Source organism: Giraffa tippelskirchi, chromosome 13, assembly GCF_054371585.1.
Source record: "Giraffa tippelskirchi isolate mGirTip1 chromosome 13, T2T-mGirTip1v1.2.pri, whole genome shotgun sequence".
Lineage (NCBI taxonomy): Eukaryota > Metazoa > Chordata > Mammalia > Artiodactyla > Giraffidae > Giraffa > Giraffa tippelskirchi.
Window position 1 is genome coordinate 112,493,297 of NC_137287.1, and position 16,771 is coordinate 112,510,067.

The window sequence follows — 16,771 nt, forward strand, 5'->3', positions numbered from 1 at the left end:
TTTCCTGTTTTATAGATGAGACAACTGAGACTGGGTAAGTCGGTGCTTCTCAAACTTAAAGGTGCACATGAATGAACTAGGGATCTTGTTACAATGCAGGTTCTAGTTCAGAAGACCTGAGCTGAGAATGTAAGTGCTGCATTTCATTTTTTTGTTTGTTTGTTTTAGGCTGCACTGTGTGGGATCTTAGTTCCCTGACTGGGGATGGAACCTGTGCATCCTTCTTTGGGAGTGAGGAGTCCCCATCACTTGACTGCCAGGAAGTCCTGGATGCTGTGTTTCTAACAAGCTCCTGTGTGATGTCAGTGCTGCAGGTCTGTGGCCCACAATTTGAACAGAGAAGGTTCAAAGCACTCATTTAGGGTCTCTACCTAAGACGTGGGGGAATGGAATTTTGAATCTGGAGATCACGAGGGTCCATCATTTCCATTCTGTTCACCCTTCACCATCTACATGCATCCCTCAATCTTTTGGTTTCAGAAGACCTGTCACACACCCTCCTTGGCTCCCTGTCGCCACTTTGCCTCCAGACCCTCCTTTTCTCTGGGTTCCCCACCTTCAGCATCTTCAGCTGCTCCATTCTGCACCGGCTCCTCTACATATACAATATACACTCCAGGACTTTCTGGCCCTTCAAGTGGCCAGTCTCATGTTTCTCCTCTCTTTTAGGGCCCAATGGCTAAGAAGAAGTTATCCTCCTCATGGGCCTTAGGCAGGCTGGCTTCCTCCCTCAAGGTTTCCCCAGGACCTGCACAAGTGACTTCTGCTGGTCAAGGGCCATGGCCAAGCCCTCCATTTCCATCTCTCTGCAGCACCTGCTACTGTCCAGTCCTCCTTCTGCAGTGGACTTCACTTGGTTCTCTGTGACTTTCCTCTTATCTTTCAGTCTGCTTTGCCAGTTCTCCTCCTCCTCTGTCTCATTCCTGAGCTGGCATGAGTATCACACCCTAGGATCTGTCACTTAGAACTCCAAGTCTGCACTGATTCAAAGACCCTTGCTTATCATTGCAACTTGAACTGTAAGTACTTGTGTATCTTCTTCTATACTTCCATACCATTCGTGTTTGATTTCATCACAGGGCCTAACACAGAGAATGGTACAAAGTGGGCCTCCAGACAGTGCTGTGTACATTGGCTAACAGACTGAGGGGGCAGGTTGCCCAGAGGCATTGCATGCGCATACCTAATGTAGCACATTGATTCTGTAAGAATCTCTAGAAGACCAGAGGCACCACCAAGGGCCAGCACTTCAGCCCTGACTCCTTATGGTTTCTGAAAGGGGAAACAAAATAAATCTTACATTGCAGGAGTGCCAATTTATCTGCAAGGCACTTTACAAAATTCCTCATTCCCTACAAGTTAGGCACTATTATCCCTATTTTAGAGTTACGAGGAATGAGGCTGAAAAAGTTCAGAAAACTTGCTCAAGCCTATGTAGCTGGTGAGTGACAGAGAGGTAACTTGAACCCAGAACTCTGACTTTTTCCACGGCGGCAACAATACCCCATCCTGTCTCATACCTCTGTGTCTTTGCACATGCTGCTTTCCCTGCTCAGAATTCTTATTTCTTCAGCCCTAGATAAACCCATCTCTAAAAGCACTGAACTATCCCCTGCCCACTAAAAACATTAGTCACACAACTAAGTGTCCCCATACCACAGTACTTGTACCTGTAGGCACCTCTCAGCAGAGCTATCAAGTAGTTAATGTCGGGCTAGTCTCTCTGATAGGTTTGCGCACTGTGAGGGTAGGGTTCAAAGTCCTGGTCATCTCTCTGTCCACAGTGTCTGGGTTCATAATGTGCATGTTCAATGCATGTTTCTCAAATGAATGAATGAATAAATCAAGCAGGTTGTCTGGTACTTTTGGTGCTGGTGGCTGGGGTTCATTGGTTCCTATATAACATCAGGGTGGTGATCCCAGAATCTCATCTGCTCACTGCATGGACCTATTGACCAGGGACCCAAATACTGAGCAGAGAGATGGGGAGGCTGGCTCCCTCCTCATCTGTGAAGACTTCAGCAGATGATCATTAACAGATATGGTCTCTCTCACAAGGCTGGGCTTGCCAGAGGTGGAGCAAAACGTGGAATGATGGAAAATACATTTTACAAGGAGCGAGGCATTCTGAGTTTTAATCCCACTCTTGCTGACTGGATGCGTGATTTCACATACTTCACGTACTTCTCTGGACCTCAATTTTCAAATGTGGAAAATACCTATTAGAAGTGTGAGACTAATTCAGTGGTTTTCTAACTCTTCATTACCAAGGATCTATTTATGGAATTTTTCTCTTTTACCCTCATGTTGTGAAAATGTCTGGTTGAGTAATAAGAAAAATCATAAAAAAAACTGTTAGACTATCAATCATCTATAACTACCAGCAAAATGCACTGACAACATGATGTAACTGATGATAAACACTAGACTGAGATAATTCCAGCCCCAAAGAAAGACCTTGGATGTTTCTGTCACCCGTGAAGCTGGTTCCAGATAAAGCCACGATTCCCTATAGACTTCCTGAAATAGTGGAAATAGCCAATGAATTTCTTCCTAATCTTTGAGCCCTTAGGGCTATACATTTCCCAAGCAGACATAAATGGGCTTTGAAGTTGCTGAGATCAGTGGTTCTGTTTTATGTGTGCAAATCCTACAGGAGGATCGGGTTTTCCTTTTGTTGGAATCGGAGGATTTCTAACTAGAGAATTATACTGACAAAGGAGAAACAGCCCTTCATGGCTCCAAAAAGGGGGGGGGGATCCAAGATGGAAGAAACAGAACAGACATGAACAATGACAGTGCATTTTCAAATGAAAAACATCGAGGCAAAATCAAAACGTTGAGGCTACAGACTTAGACAGAAGTGAGTATGAGAAACCAACAGACACTTGGTCGGTGCAGGAAATGCATGCTACAGGCTGCCTTACAGGGCACAAAGCAAAGTCACCCCAGGTCGATACTTACAAGTAATAGGAGTAGGAATAAGCATTTCTTCTATATATTGATGGGCAGTCAGATGAAGGAAATGTCCAAAAGTGGGGGAAAAGAAAAGACAAACAAACAAGAATTAGATTTATAAGAAATCTTGGTTCTTAGAAATGCACATAGTATTACTCCCTAAGCTCAAGGAGATGCACGTTTCTCAACTAGTCAGCGTCCCTGAGAATCAGACACTTGCAGTGGTAGAAGAAATGAAGGAAACCTCTCCTATGATGGAGAAACTCACTGTTCATACAGAGGAAGCCAGATCGCATTTGGCCTTTTTAATGGTTTGAAAATTCTTACGGTTACTAAAACTAGTTTCCTGGTAATTGTGATGTTTTGGTCTTAAGTCAGATTTCTGTGGCCTTCTAGAACTAGTTTATGACAGTGCTCCTAAGATCTAGGGAAAACAATACTGACTTCTCTGTTAAGGTTAAACCACATCAGAATCTATGCAGTAAGATCACACCAAAAGCAAGGAAATTGTGTAGCCAGCATCCAAGATGGCTGTACAATGATCCACATTTCCCAACACTCATGTCCAAGTGCAGTGCCTTCCATACAGAATCAGGGTTGGCCCTCGGTGACCAACAGAATGTAGCAGGAGTTACATTCTGGGACTTTCTACCATAGGACACACAGAAGCTTTGTGGCTCTGTCTGAGTCTTTGGAACTTTCACTTGGAGGCCTGAGCCTCCATGTAAAAAGGCTAAGTATCCCAATCTTGCTGTGGTCAGAAGAGACCATGTGGAGAAACCACACGCAGAGGCCCTAAGACTGTAGGAACAGAGAGAGGCTTCCAGCCAACCCCCAGCCAACTGGATTTTACCAACTAAGACCCTGGATATCATAGAACAGGAACAAGTCATTCCCTGCAAACCCTAGCCAAAGTTCAGATTCATGAGAAAAATCACTAAATTTCATGGCTTATTTTTTTAAGCCACTAAATTTTGGGAAGTACTTTATTACATGACTGCTAGAAAACTGGAAGAGCATTCACATTTCATCATGAAAGAGCGTTGCACTAAGACAGAAGAATTGTAAACATCAGTTTGAACGACTACAACTTGAATAAACTCTCTGCGCCTTCATTTTATTATCTGATTCTTAGGTGAGTTGAACTAAATCACAAATTTTCAAACAACACATTCTCAGGATTCTGCAGACTCACTGTAATGAGGAAGCGTGTGGGGTTACTGAACAGGTAGGGCTGCTGGCCCTCTTCCAGCCACCAAAGGCAGAGCTTCTCCATTTTAATCTATTTCATAAATTGGCATGTCACTTAAGATTTCACATGACTAAAAAACAGATTCCACTCTCCAAACGAATGGTTGAAAAATCACTGCCTGCAGTCTTTCTCTGATGTCTCTTCTAGCTCTTGGCTTCTGAACAATTAAAAAAAAACGAAAACTCAAGTAAGTCTGTGATATTCTCTTTGTTATAACTTTGCTTGTTTTGTAGGAAAATAAATAGGAACACTTTTCTTTTACTGACTTAATTATACTGACAATAACTAATACATTTGTGGACTGAGAAATCTTGCTGAATAATTCAGGTCTTCAAAGACTCATCTAAGTAGGCAAGAATAATTTGCTCCCATCTTGAGTTCTGTGGTTAATTCCAACCACTATCCAGTTTGGCTGACACAGAAAGACGTGGCCTTTACATCCACAGGGTGGGAACATGACCTCAGAGACCCAAGTTTCCCCATCTTAAGTAGGAACTGGCCAAAGCCCCCAAGGTAAGCCCACCCCTAGGCTTTCTATCATATATCAGGAGAGCCAGATTCTATAGGTCCAGAAGGAAAGTGACATCTGAATGCCAAAACACCATGGCAGAAGGGAAGCTCCATGCCTCCTTGGGAGGCTGAACTGGGGAAACCACAGCCAGAAAATCTGGTCACTCATAAAACTGTTCAATATCTTTGGCCAAATGAACAGTGGCCCCAGATGGGAGAAAGGGGTGAAGAACTTCCAATGATGGGTGGGATCTAGAACAGTCCACACAAGTCATCCAATCCCCTCTACCAACCATGTGCTGTGTTGTGCTAAGTCACTTGAGACATTTGCGATTCTTTGCAACCCCATGGACAGTAGCCTGCGAGGATCCTCTGTCCATGGGATTCTCTAGGCAAGAATCCTAGAGTGGGTTGCCATTTCCTCCTCCAGGGCATCTTCCCAATCTAGGGATTGAACCCAGGTCTCTTGTGTCTCCTGAAATGGCAGGTGGGTTCTTTACCACTAGTGCCACCTGAGAAGCCCATACAATACAGGTTGGCATTCTTCTTCATTGCTGGCTCTGTGGACCAGAGCCTGGGGAATATGATTCCTCAGGGGCAGAGAGTTCAGGCTCCATTTGATAAAGACTCACAGATATCTCTGTTCTCTATATTGTCAAGAACATTGGACTGAGAATGGAGAGGCCAGTGTTCTGATCTCAGTTCTATCATTTGCATGCTGTGAGGTTACCCCTCACTAGATCTAATATTTTGTGTATTTTGGGACCAGTCGCAAGGCCTCCATCCCAAGCCAGGATTTTTTCACCGTTAGCAGCTCCAAGTTGCACTCTTGGATCTCAACATTCACGACCTCTGGCGGTCTGCTCTCAACCTTCAGGGTTCCCCTCTGCCTGGGCTACCTCCTCATGACAACATGCTTCTTCGCCCTTGATTCACCTCTTCCAAGTGGCTGAGTTATCCTGGATGTCACCAAAAGCCACTGCGACCCCAGCCTCACTGCTACCAAGTTTCAAGGCAACCCCAGAATGATAGCAGCTGACAAGCGTCTATTAATTGAATTTGTTTTCCAAATTCAATTGCAGGGTCTTTCAGGGCAAGGATTATAGTTCTTTACTCTGTGATCAAAACAGAGTATTCATGTGTCCTTTCTCTCAGTCTTGAAGATTTACTGAAGGTCTAAATTTACAAGGATAAGTGATATTGCAAGTAACAGATTGCCTGAGACCAGAGATTCTGAGCAGGAAGACAGCTGTGCTTAGGAAAAAAAACCAAACTTTATAAATCACATACTGCAGAATCTTTTCAGCTGGCTGACAAGAATGACTTGAGGCATAGCTTCCCTTTGTTTCATACTATTTAAAGAAGACTAAGTTGTCTACTTAACCATCCATTTAACCATCTACCTGTCCATCCATTTCTTAAACCCACCCATTCACTCTTCCATCCATCCATCCATTCATCCATCCATCTGCCTCCATCCACCCATCCTTCCACGCATCTATCCACCTACTTAAAAATTTGTACACCTACTTATCCATCTAGCCCATAACTCCACACACTTATCTGTTCATCCATGTACTCACCTACTCGTTCATCCAACGATCCACCCATCGTCCACTTATCCATCTTTCCATCAGTAATTCAGCTAAAACTTTGTAAGGGCCTATTAAATGATTGTCTCTGCCAACTACCAGAGATAGAAAGACAAATGCCATCTTAATTCAGCCAGTATGTCTGATGGGAGAGTCAGACAAGAAATACAATTTAGATGATAATTAATAGCTACCACTTAAATAGTAGGAGCTCACTTATGTGTCAGGTGCTGTTCTCAGTACCTTACGTGAACTATTTTATTTAATCCTCATTAGAAGTATTATTATCTCTATTTTACAGATGAGGAAAGTGAAGCTCAGAGAGGTTAAGTTTACATAGTTGGAAATGGCAATTCATTCCAGTATTTTTGCCTGGAAAATTCCATGGACAGCAGAGCCTGGCAGGCCACAGTCCGTGGGTCACAAGAGTCACATATGCCTTAGAGAATAAACCACCACTACCACCAGCACCAAGCAACATGACAAGGATCAGAATCTAAGAAATCTAACTTTAAGAGCCTTCACAACAACCACTATGTTATTATTGTCTGGAGTGATACATGGTATGAGGCAGTAATACAAGGAGCTGTGGGACCATATTTGGGGTAACGGGTAGAGAGGGGAGAGGTAATTTGGCTTAAAGTCTGTGATGCCTCCGTTGTAAAGTCAAGGAACACCCAGATAGAGTAGGAGGGAGGGTACTTCCAGGCTGATGAGCATGTGTCTGCAGAATGGGTGGGTGGGTGGTTATCAAGGTGGAAATGTCAAGATGTCGGCATATATATTCAAAATGAATAAACAACAAGGACCTACTGTACAGCACATGGAACTCTACGCAATGTTATGTGCCAGCCTAGATTGGGGGGGGGGGTTGGGGGAGATGGGCTGTATATGTATGACTGAGACCCTTTGCTGTTTGCCTGAAACTATCACAACTTTGTAAATCGGCTATACTCAAATACAAAATAAAAAGTTTAAACTTTGGGGGGAGAAAAAAGATGTCGGCAGAGCCTAGTTCCCAAAGAACTTAAGTTGCTTACCCTCAATACCACAGGGCACAGGAACCCAAAGGACCAAGTGGCCAAATATTTTTCTAGATGGATGATTCTGGCAGGAGTGTGAGAAAACAGTTGGAGGAGAGAGGGACTGGGGTCGTGAAAGCTGCTCTAAGTCAAAGCAAGAGATGTTATGGGCAGATCTTGAAATTGCCCTTAGGAATGAGAAGTGGTGAATGTGAAAGGTGGTTAAAACTCAAAAGCAATAGGTGATTAAATGTGAGCATTTTAAGACTTCTAAGGTTGGTGGCTCAGATGATAAAGAATCTGCCTGTAAGGCAGGAGACCTGGGTTCGATCCCTGGGTTGGGAAGATCCCCTGAAGAAGGCAACCCACTCCAGTATTCTTGCCTGGAGAATCTGATGGACAGAGGAGCCTAGAAGGCTATAGTCCATGGAGTCCGCAAAGAGTTGGACATGACGGAGCGACTGACACTTACACTTTCCAAGGTTCTAACTTGAGTGGCTACCCAAGCGAGTGCAAACAGAAGGACTAACTTCCCAGGGTGTGGAGTAAGGAGCAGTTTAGAATAGGGTAGACAAAACAAAATAATAAGTTTATTTGGGGCTGCATTGGAAAAGACCCTGATGCTGGGAAGGATTGGGGGCAGGAGGAGAAGGGGATGACAGAGGATGAGATGGTTGGATGGCATCACTGACTCGATGGACATGGGTTTGGGTAAACTCCGGGAGTTGGTGATGGACAGGGAGGCCTGGCGTGCTGCGATTCATGGGGTCGCAAAGAGTCGGACATGACTGAGTGACTGAACTGAACTGAACTGCTTACCACCTCGACAAATCATTCAAAATTATGTCATGAAACTCATTGTACCAGCAAATTCTGTTTTACATTTTACCCAGGTTCAGTTCAGTCGCTCAGTCGTGTCCGACTCTTTGCGACCTCATGAATCACAGCACGCCAGGCCTCCCTGTCCATCACCAACTCCCAGAGTTTACCCAAACCCATGTCCATCGAGTCAGTGATGCCATCCAACCATCTCATCCTCTGTCGTCCCCTTCTCCTCCTGCCCCCAATCCTTCCCAGCATCAGGGTCTTTTCCAATGAGTCAACTCTTCGCATGAGGTGGCCAAAGTATTGGAGTTTCAGCTTCAACATCAGTCCTTCCAATGAACACCCAGGACTGATCTCCTTTAGGATGAACTGGCTGGATCTCCTTGCAGTCCAAGGGACTCTCAAGAGTCTTCTCCAACACCACAGCTCAAAAGCATCAATTCTGCGGCGCTCAGCTTTCTTCACCGTCCAACTCTCACATCCATACATGACCGCTGGAAAAACCATAGCCTTGACTAGACGGACCTTTGTTGGCAAAGTAATGTCTCTGCTTTCAAATATCCTGTCTAGGTTGGTCATAACCTTCCTTCCAAGGAGTAAGCGTCTTTTAATTTCATGGCTGCAATCACCATCAGCAGTGATTTTGGAGCCCCAAAAAATAAAGTCTGACACTGTTTCCACTGTTTCCCCATCTATTTCCCATGAAGTGATGGGACCAGATGCCATGATCTTAGTTTTCTGAACGTTGAGCTTTAAGCCAACTTTTTCACTCTCCTCTTTCACTTTCATCAAGAGGCTCTTTAGCTCTTCTTAACTTTCTGCCATAAGGGTGGTGTCATCTGCATATCTGAGGTGATTGATATTTCTCCCAGCAATCTTGATTCCAGCTTGTGTTTCTTTCAGCTCAGCATTTCTCATGATGTACTCTGCATATAAGTTAAATAAGCAGGGTGACAATATACAGCCTTGACGGACTCCTTTTCCTATTTGGAACCAGTCTGTTGTTCCATGTCCAGTTCTAACTGTTGCTTCCTGACCTGCATACAGGTTTCTCAAGAGACAGGTCAGATGGTCTGGTATTCCCATCTCTTTCAGAATTGTCCACAGTTTATTGTGATCCACACAAAGGCTTTGGCATAGTCAATAAAGCAGAAATAGATGTTTTTCTGGAACTCTCTTGCTTTTTCGATGATCCAGTGGATGTTGGCAATTTGATCTCTGGTTCCTCTGCCTTTGCTAAAACCAGCTTGAACATCTGGAAGTTCACGGTTCACGTATTGCTGAAGCCTGGCTTGGAGAATTTTGAGCATTACTTTACTATTGTGTGAGATGAGTGCAATTGTGCGGTAGTTTGAGCACTCTTTGGCATTGCCTTTCTTTGTGACTGGAATGAAAACTGACCTTTTCCAGTCCTGTGGCCACTGCTGAGTTTTCCAGATTTGTTGGCATATTGAGTGCAGCACTTTCACAGCATCATGTTTGAGGATTTGAAATAGCTCAACTGGAATTCCATCACCTCCACTAGCTTTGTTCATAGTGATGCTTTCTAAGGCCTACTTGACTTCACATTCCAGGATGTCTGGCTCTAGGTGAGTGATCACACCCTCGTGATTATCTGGGTCGTGAAGATCTTTTTTGTACAGTTCTTCTGTGTATTCTTGCCACCTCTTCTTAATATCTTCTGCTTCTGTTAGGTCCATACCATTTCTGTCCTTTATCGAGCCCATCTTTGCATGTAATGTTCCCTTGGTATCTCTAATTTTCTTGAAGAGATCTCTAGTCTTTCCCATTTTGTTGTTTTCCTCTATTTCTTTGCATTGATTGCTGAGGAAGGCTTTCTTATCTCTCCTTGCTATTCTCTGGAACTCTGCATTCAGATGGGAATATCTTTCCTTTTCTCCTTTGCTTTTCGCTTCTCTTCTTTTTCCAGCTATCTGTAAGGCCTCCCCAGACGGCCATTTTGCTTTTTTTTTTTCTCCCCAGGTTAGGTGGTGTTAGGAGGGCAGACTCTGTTATCAGATTGGCCAAGTTTCAGACCCAGCTCTGCTGCTTATTAGTTATGTGATTTGGGGCAATTTCCTTAAACTCTACATGCTTCACTTTAGTCAGTGACCCTGCCTCTTTGGCTAACCCAGTAGTTATCTTTTCCTTTTGCCTCACTGTCTTTTTTACTTTCCTGGATAGATAGGTGTTCCCTGAATCTCAGATCACGGTACATATTTCACATGCTGCCTTCCAGTCTTAACACCTCCCACCCCAGGGCTGGGTTTACCCTTGATGCTCAGTGTTGATATTTGGGTCTGTAATCTGAGTGAAGCTTTCTTGCCCAAGAGATGGAGTGCAATCGTGGACTCCATCTGTTCTCATTTCACTGGGATTCAACACGTTTTTAGGGAATCCCCAGTATCTGCAAGGCACATTTGTGACAAGGATGAATAAAAACAGGCAGCTGATGGTACACTGAAGAAGAAAAGATGTGAATACAAATGAAAAGTATAAGGCAGAACACAACAGGGATCCTCATAGAGCGAACCCCAGATGGTGAAGAGACTGTGTCTAGACTGAAGGTCAAAAGGGTTTACTGGAGAAGGTGTCTTTTACATTAGACCTTAAACATGGGTAGGGTCTGGTCAGATGGAACTGAGGAACACAAAGGCATTGAAAGAAGTGGAAACTTCACAAGCCAAGGTACAGGAGTGGGGTGAGACTTCAGGAAATCTGCCAGAATCACTGTGAGCAAGGGGACAGAGTAGCTTCACAGCTCTCTGGATGACCTAATAAGCTTGTGCATCTTCCCTCATTTGCTCCCCATGAACCATTGATATTGGGGAGGACAAGCCAATGAAGGATTTTAGAATGCAGGTTTGAGAGTGCAAGTTTCATTTCTGAAACATGACCTAGGCTACAGAGTGGAGGATGGGTTGGAGGTATGGGGCCAGAGTCAGAGAGAGAGGAGGAGACAGGGAGGAGACTCCTACAGCAAAGCTATAGGGGCTTCCACCAGGGAGGAGGCAGTGGGGAGGGGGAGAGGAGATGACGTAACCAAGAGACTGTAAATATGCAGGGTCAGAAGTACTGGGGTGATGGAATCCCATCGGTCTGGCTGATGGACAGGGTGTACCTGTCACTAAGATGGGGACACACAATTGGGAACAGGTTGGTGGGGAGCTGATGATTTTAGCTTTGACCATAAACACGTTGAGAGTAAATGACCAGGAGCAGATGACACAGGGCAGTGGAGCTCTGGTCAGAGAGAGAGCCAAAGCAGAAGGCCTGCTGTCCCAGGCCAGTTCAGTCTACAAAACTACAACCAGCGTGTTGTGTGATAAATGCACAACTGGAGGTCTATGCATGTGACACTGTGGCTGCACGCAGCAGAGAGAACCACTGGATCTTCCTGGGATGGGGGCTTGCGGGAAGACTGCTTGGAAAAGGTAACAGTTGAAGCAATTCTACTTGGAAGAACCTGGGGCTGAGAGAGAGTAACAGGAGCCTTGCAGGTGAAGAGAAACATCTGGACATTTGATTCAAGGAAATAGCATGCACCAAAGGAGAAAACAGGAGAAAATGATATGAATCTGGGTCACCTTTGTCCCATTCCAGGATTCACTTTTTTACCAGTCTCCATGGACTACTAGGACAGCAAGGGGCTTAGTCACAGAGCCTGGGTTTGTATTTCAACTTTGCCTAAGACCTTGGCTAACTCATAAAAACCTTTTTGAACCTCCATTTCATTTTTTTAAAAAACAGAGTCATATCTTCTATGATTATTTGTTGAATTAAAATCAGAGTATGGCAGCAGTTCAAATGGTAAACAAACTAGTTAGGTCAGAGTGTGTGTTGATGGCAGTACTGCCTTCGGCATTATTGGTGATGGGGTTGAAGCTGACTTGATACACTTGATGGTCATGTGTGAGATGAATATCCCTGTTGATATCATGCATTATAGTCCTGTTAGCAGGTATAGGAAGTAAAGTCTGTCCCAACCATTAGCTCATTTGATCCTCAGAGCAGCTACATGAGATTGGCTACATTTCACAGATGGGAAAGCAAAGGTTGAGCTTTGTTACATTGCTTCTCCAAGGTAAGCAGCAGATACATGGGGCTGTAGAGATTCAGACCCAGTTTTTCTGTATCCCAGTACACAGCTAACAAGATGTCTATACTCCTTAGACTGGGAGCTACTGGGAGGCGAAAGCGTTAGGCACTCAGTCATGTCTGACTCTTTTCGACTCCATGGACTGTAGTCTGCCAGGCTCCTCTGTCTATAGAATTTTCCAAGCAAGAATACTGGAGGGCAGACACAGATCACGGAGAAACAATGTACAGCGAGACGTGCACGTTTATCTCAAAGCAGACTCTCATATCTCAAACTCAAGATAATCCAAATGCACTCGTGGGAAAGGTACTGTCTGGACAGACAAAGTATGACTGGCATTAAGTTTAGGCTGGACCAGGAAGAGGTGGGCAGGGAGAGGAGATGAGGAGATGGGGGTGGATGGAACTGTGTGTGGTAAAGGATTTTGTAACTATTTGCCTAAAAGTTGCCTAGTTTCCATCTGAAAAGTAAGAAGGGATGGAGAGGTTCAGGTAGAATACACACAAGTCTTGAGTTATCCTGCTTAACCTGGCTCCACGTTTCCCCATCCAGAAGTGTATCACTATGCCTTAAGCCTTGGAGGACCACGCTCAAACTTCAGGAAGTGTGTCCCAGGGAATAAATCGGATGATAGGAAGCTTGTAGGCATATGCAATATGTCCACATCCTACAGACAAACATTTCAATGTCAAACTTTCCATATGTGAGTGGCTAATAAACACCTTCATCCATCAAGATACACTTATTAACGTGTATGGTGGTGGTCCCTAACCTTTTTGGCACCAGGATCCAGCGTTGTGGAAGAAATTTTTCCATGCTCTGGGAAGGTAGGGGGATGGTTTGGGGATGATTCAAGTGGATTACATATATTGGACACTTTATTTCTAAACTGATGCCGCCGCTGATCTGACAGGTCCATAGTCCAGAGGTTGGGGACCCCTGGGTTAAGGCAGTGAGGCTGGAGCTTTCCACCTCAGTTTGCACTGAAGGCACCCAGAACTCTGTAACATTAAGCCAAGAGACGAGAGAGGTGGCCTAGCAATTCCTTGGCTGCCCCTTCCTTTGAGAGAGGATGTCCAGTAATTCAAAGGGAGGAGGTCAGGGAAGATGACCAGGACTGCAGAGATGACAGTTTTTCTTCATTTCAGGACTCAACAGGGCACTCATGAAAAGGAAGTGTTTTTACTACATGATGGCATGCACGAATCCATTCTAGACTGTTTCTGAGGTCTAGATGTGACCAGCAAGCCAGGAGAAAAAGATGGAGACGTTATACAGTGACAACCTAAGAATGGATGTTTTGCAATGAGCTTGGCTAGAACCACGCGGGTTGTTAACTGTCAGAAGGGGCTCCAAGTTCCATCTTATAATGCTCATGCAACCCTCCAAACACATACAGCCCTGATTCTGTATCATCCTGTATTCAAAGAAGCCCAGTTCAAACAGCCAAAGGCACTATCAAAAGAAGTTCAAAGTTGAATTTGCATCTTTTTCAAACTCGAAGGGAATTCTGTTTGAATGGATCACCTACATCTCATATCCCCTTCTGCAACCCTGCATCTTTCCATATGCCCTCCAGCCATTACAAAAAACCAAACAACAACAAAACATTCCTCAGGGTATGTTGATCTCTCTCTCTCTCTTCCCTTCTCTTTCCCCCGTCTTCTAAATGTAAATTGACTTCACTAAGCCCTTTCCTTGGTCATCTGCATCTTTAGCCCTTTCCAGGCCAGCTTTCTAGTTCAGTATCACACACACACACACACACACAAAACACCTAATATAAGTGAAAGACTCTCTGTGGACAGTGACAGGGAAGCCCCAGGGCCTGTAGGGGGAAACTAGGGGCAACTTAAATGGACTGGAAACACTTGGCTGCAGCTCTGGGGAAGACTTTGGAGTCAGCTGAACCCACTGGGATCGGAGGAAATGGAGCCACCATGCCCATGTCCATGGAGGTTACAGTGAAGACCCAGCTCAAGCCAGTGCAGGAAGTGTGGCAGGCATTCAACTTCTGAGAACTCCTGGAAGCAGAAACTAACTCAAAGTCATGAAGGGACACTGAAGAGATGCTGACCCTAGGACTCTGATTTGCGATGGTTTACCTACTATTTTGGGGTTTCTTTTCCTTTAATTATCTATTCCCTTTAGGTGGCTGTGGACAGCATTCCCAGGTGGTACAGTGGTAAAGAATCTGCCTGCCAATGCAGGAGACACAGGAGACATGGGTTCGATCCCTAGATTGGGAAGATCCCCTGGAAGAGGAAATGACAACCCACTCCAGTATTCTTTCCTAGAGAATCCCATGGACAGAGGAGCCTGGTGGGCTGCATAGAGTCAGACATGACTTTGGCAACTGAGCACGCGATATACATGGACAGCATTCTGGTGAGCAGTAAGGAAGTTAGGGACAAACTCAACTGACCAATGACGTTTTCCCTGTATTTATATATGGGGTTGGGGTCAGAAGAGGGAAAGGAGCCCCTCAAGCTCTTCACTGTCCTTGGGAGCAAGGGGTTAGTGGAAAGAGTTAAACATAGCAGGCTTATGTTTCTCTTTTTCTCCCTTTCCCCTCTCCACACCTCCCTTTTCCATTCCCTATACCCATTTGTAAAATACGACCATCAACTAGGCCAGAAAAATGTCTTATTTTCTCCAAAAGATGCTATATATGCAAACGCTGATCGGCACCCCCACCCACCCCCTGGCTCACTGCCACAACATCTGAGATTTGCCTCTTGTGAAGAAATGGTGATCAGGTGATGCCTGTTGATTGGGACTGATGGATGGTTTTGATAGAACTGAGAGCTGATGAAGATACTCAGAAAAGGATAAAACCACACAAAGGGCTCACTTTATTCCTGCTCTCATCCTGAAACCAGAAAGCCCCTCCCTCCCTCCCAGAAAGTCACACATTTCAGAAATAGCTGTTGAGAGGGAAGTGAAATTTCTTCACAAGCTCACAGCGGATGGTGACGTGGGTTAAGCCAGGCTTTAGAAAGAGCAAAATTGGAAGAGTATATCTGACTTACAAATCAGTGGCAAAGAATAAGAACCTCCAGGGTCTATCAAAGAGGAATGCAATTCTATTAAATGAGTTACTTTTTTCAAAGAGACTCTCTCAAACTCACCTCTGTCTTTAAAGCATCTGAGACTCTAAGAATGCATCAAGGATCTTATACGTGCTAAGTGCTCACTGCCTCCCAGAGAAATCAAACCTCATGTTTGACCTCATCCAATAGCAGCTGGCTTGTCACTGAGACATAACACATAGCCTGGCTTCACAGATGATGATGACGACTCTGGGGGCTCCTGACCCCCAGTATTAGCATGGACCTTCCTTCTCCCTTGCCTCTCCCAACCAGAGAATCGGTAGCTGGATGAGAATCTTAATTCTTCTGTCATTCTGCTGGGAGCCTGAGGAAAGGAATGATCCTACAGAACAGACATGTCAAGAAAGAACAGATCCTGGGACTTCCCTGGTGGTCCAGTGGCTGAGACTCTGTGCTCCCATTGCTGGGGGCCTGGGTTTGATTCCTGGTCAAGGAACGGATGATCCCACTATCTGTAACTAAAATATCCTTCTAAGAATGGGTAGTAGTCATAGTGTTAGTCACTCAATCGTGTCTGAACTCTGTGCGACCCCATGGACTGGAGTCTGCCAGGCTCCTCTGTCCATGGAATTCTCCAGGCAAGAATACTGGAGTGGGTTGCCATTCCCTTCTCCAGGGGATCTTTCCAACTTGAGGATTGAACCCAGTCTCCTGCATTGCTGGCAGATTCTTTACCATCTGAGCTACAGGGCAGCCAGCTAAATAAACAAATATTTAGAAGAAAAGAAAGAACATGTCCTACCAATAAGATGTCCTGAGTAAAGCAGGTGCTGGCTGACTCAGAATGGAACCATGTGACATACAGAGACATTTTGGGGCCAGAATGGTTAAAAGAAGGCTGATTACTAGCAGAGTGGAAATCAATGGCTGGAAATAAAGACACAGTCTTTATTTTCTTACTTTGTGCATTTTTGTTTATGGGACTCCTTAGAGTAGAAGCTGGAATTTGTCTTTGGGGCGTTCTGTCCCTTTGTTCTGGGGGGAACAAGTTTCATGAGCTGGGTTTGTCCCAGGGATGGCAGCATGTCCCCAGTCCTCATTACTGGGCTTGTCTTGAACTCTGAGTAACCAAACCCAGAGCTTCAGGCTGAGGAGTTAAATAGTTTGTTGAAGAATATAAATATAACTCTTTAAACTGGGGGCAGGGCAGGTTGCAGCACATGTCATTATAATGTAGATAAGTGTTTTGTTTGCTTTGGCAGATTGGGGAGTGGGAGGGTGGAGACCAAGATTGGAATCCTGGCATTGAAACTGAGATGGGCAGCAGGCATGGGGACACAGTGGCTAACGTGTGGAGGTGGGAGGACCCCCTATTTAGAAGAACCAGCCCTGCACCCCAGGGACAGTGAGAGCTGATACTCACCCACCTTCCCTGATGCATATTTCCCTTTCCTCTCTGC

At 44.8% G+C, this 16,771-nt stretch overlaps 1 protein-coding gene across 7 annotated transcripts in view; it reads right to left on the reverse strand.

Moving 5' to 3' along the window:
- PTPRT (protein tyrosine phosphatase receptor type T) overlaps positions 1–16,771 on the reverse strand; it is a 1,099,906-nt gene that overhangs the window by 146,148 nt on the left and 936,987 nt on the right. For 3 of the 7 annotated variants that reach the window (XM_081556963.1, XM_081556961.1, XM_081556962.1), the window contains one exon: positions 2,965–2,994. The exons of the other annotated variants lie outside the window; for them this stretch is intronic. In XM_081556963.1, the coding sequence (XP_081413089.1) occupies positions 2,965–2,994 (30 nt within the window). The remainder of the gene's footprint in view (positions 1–2,964; positions 2,995–16,771) is intronic. 7 annotated transcript variants of the gene reach the window in all.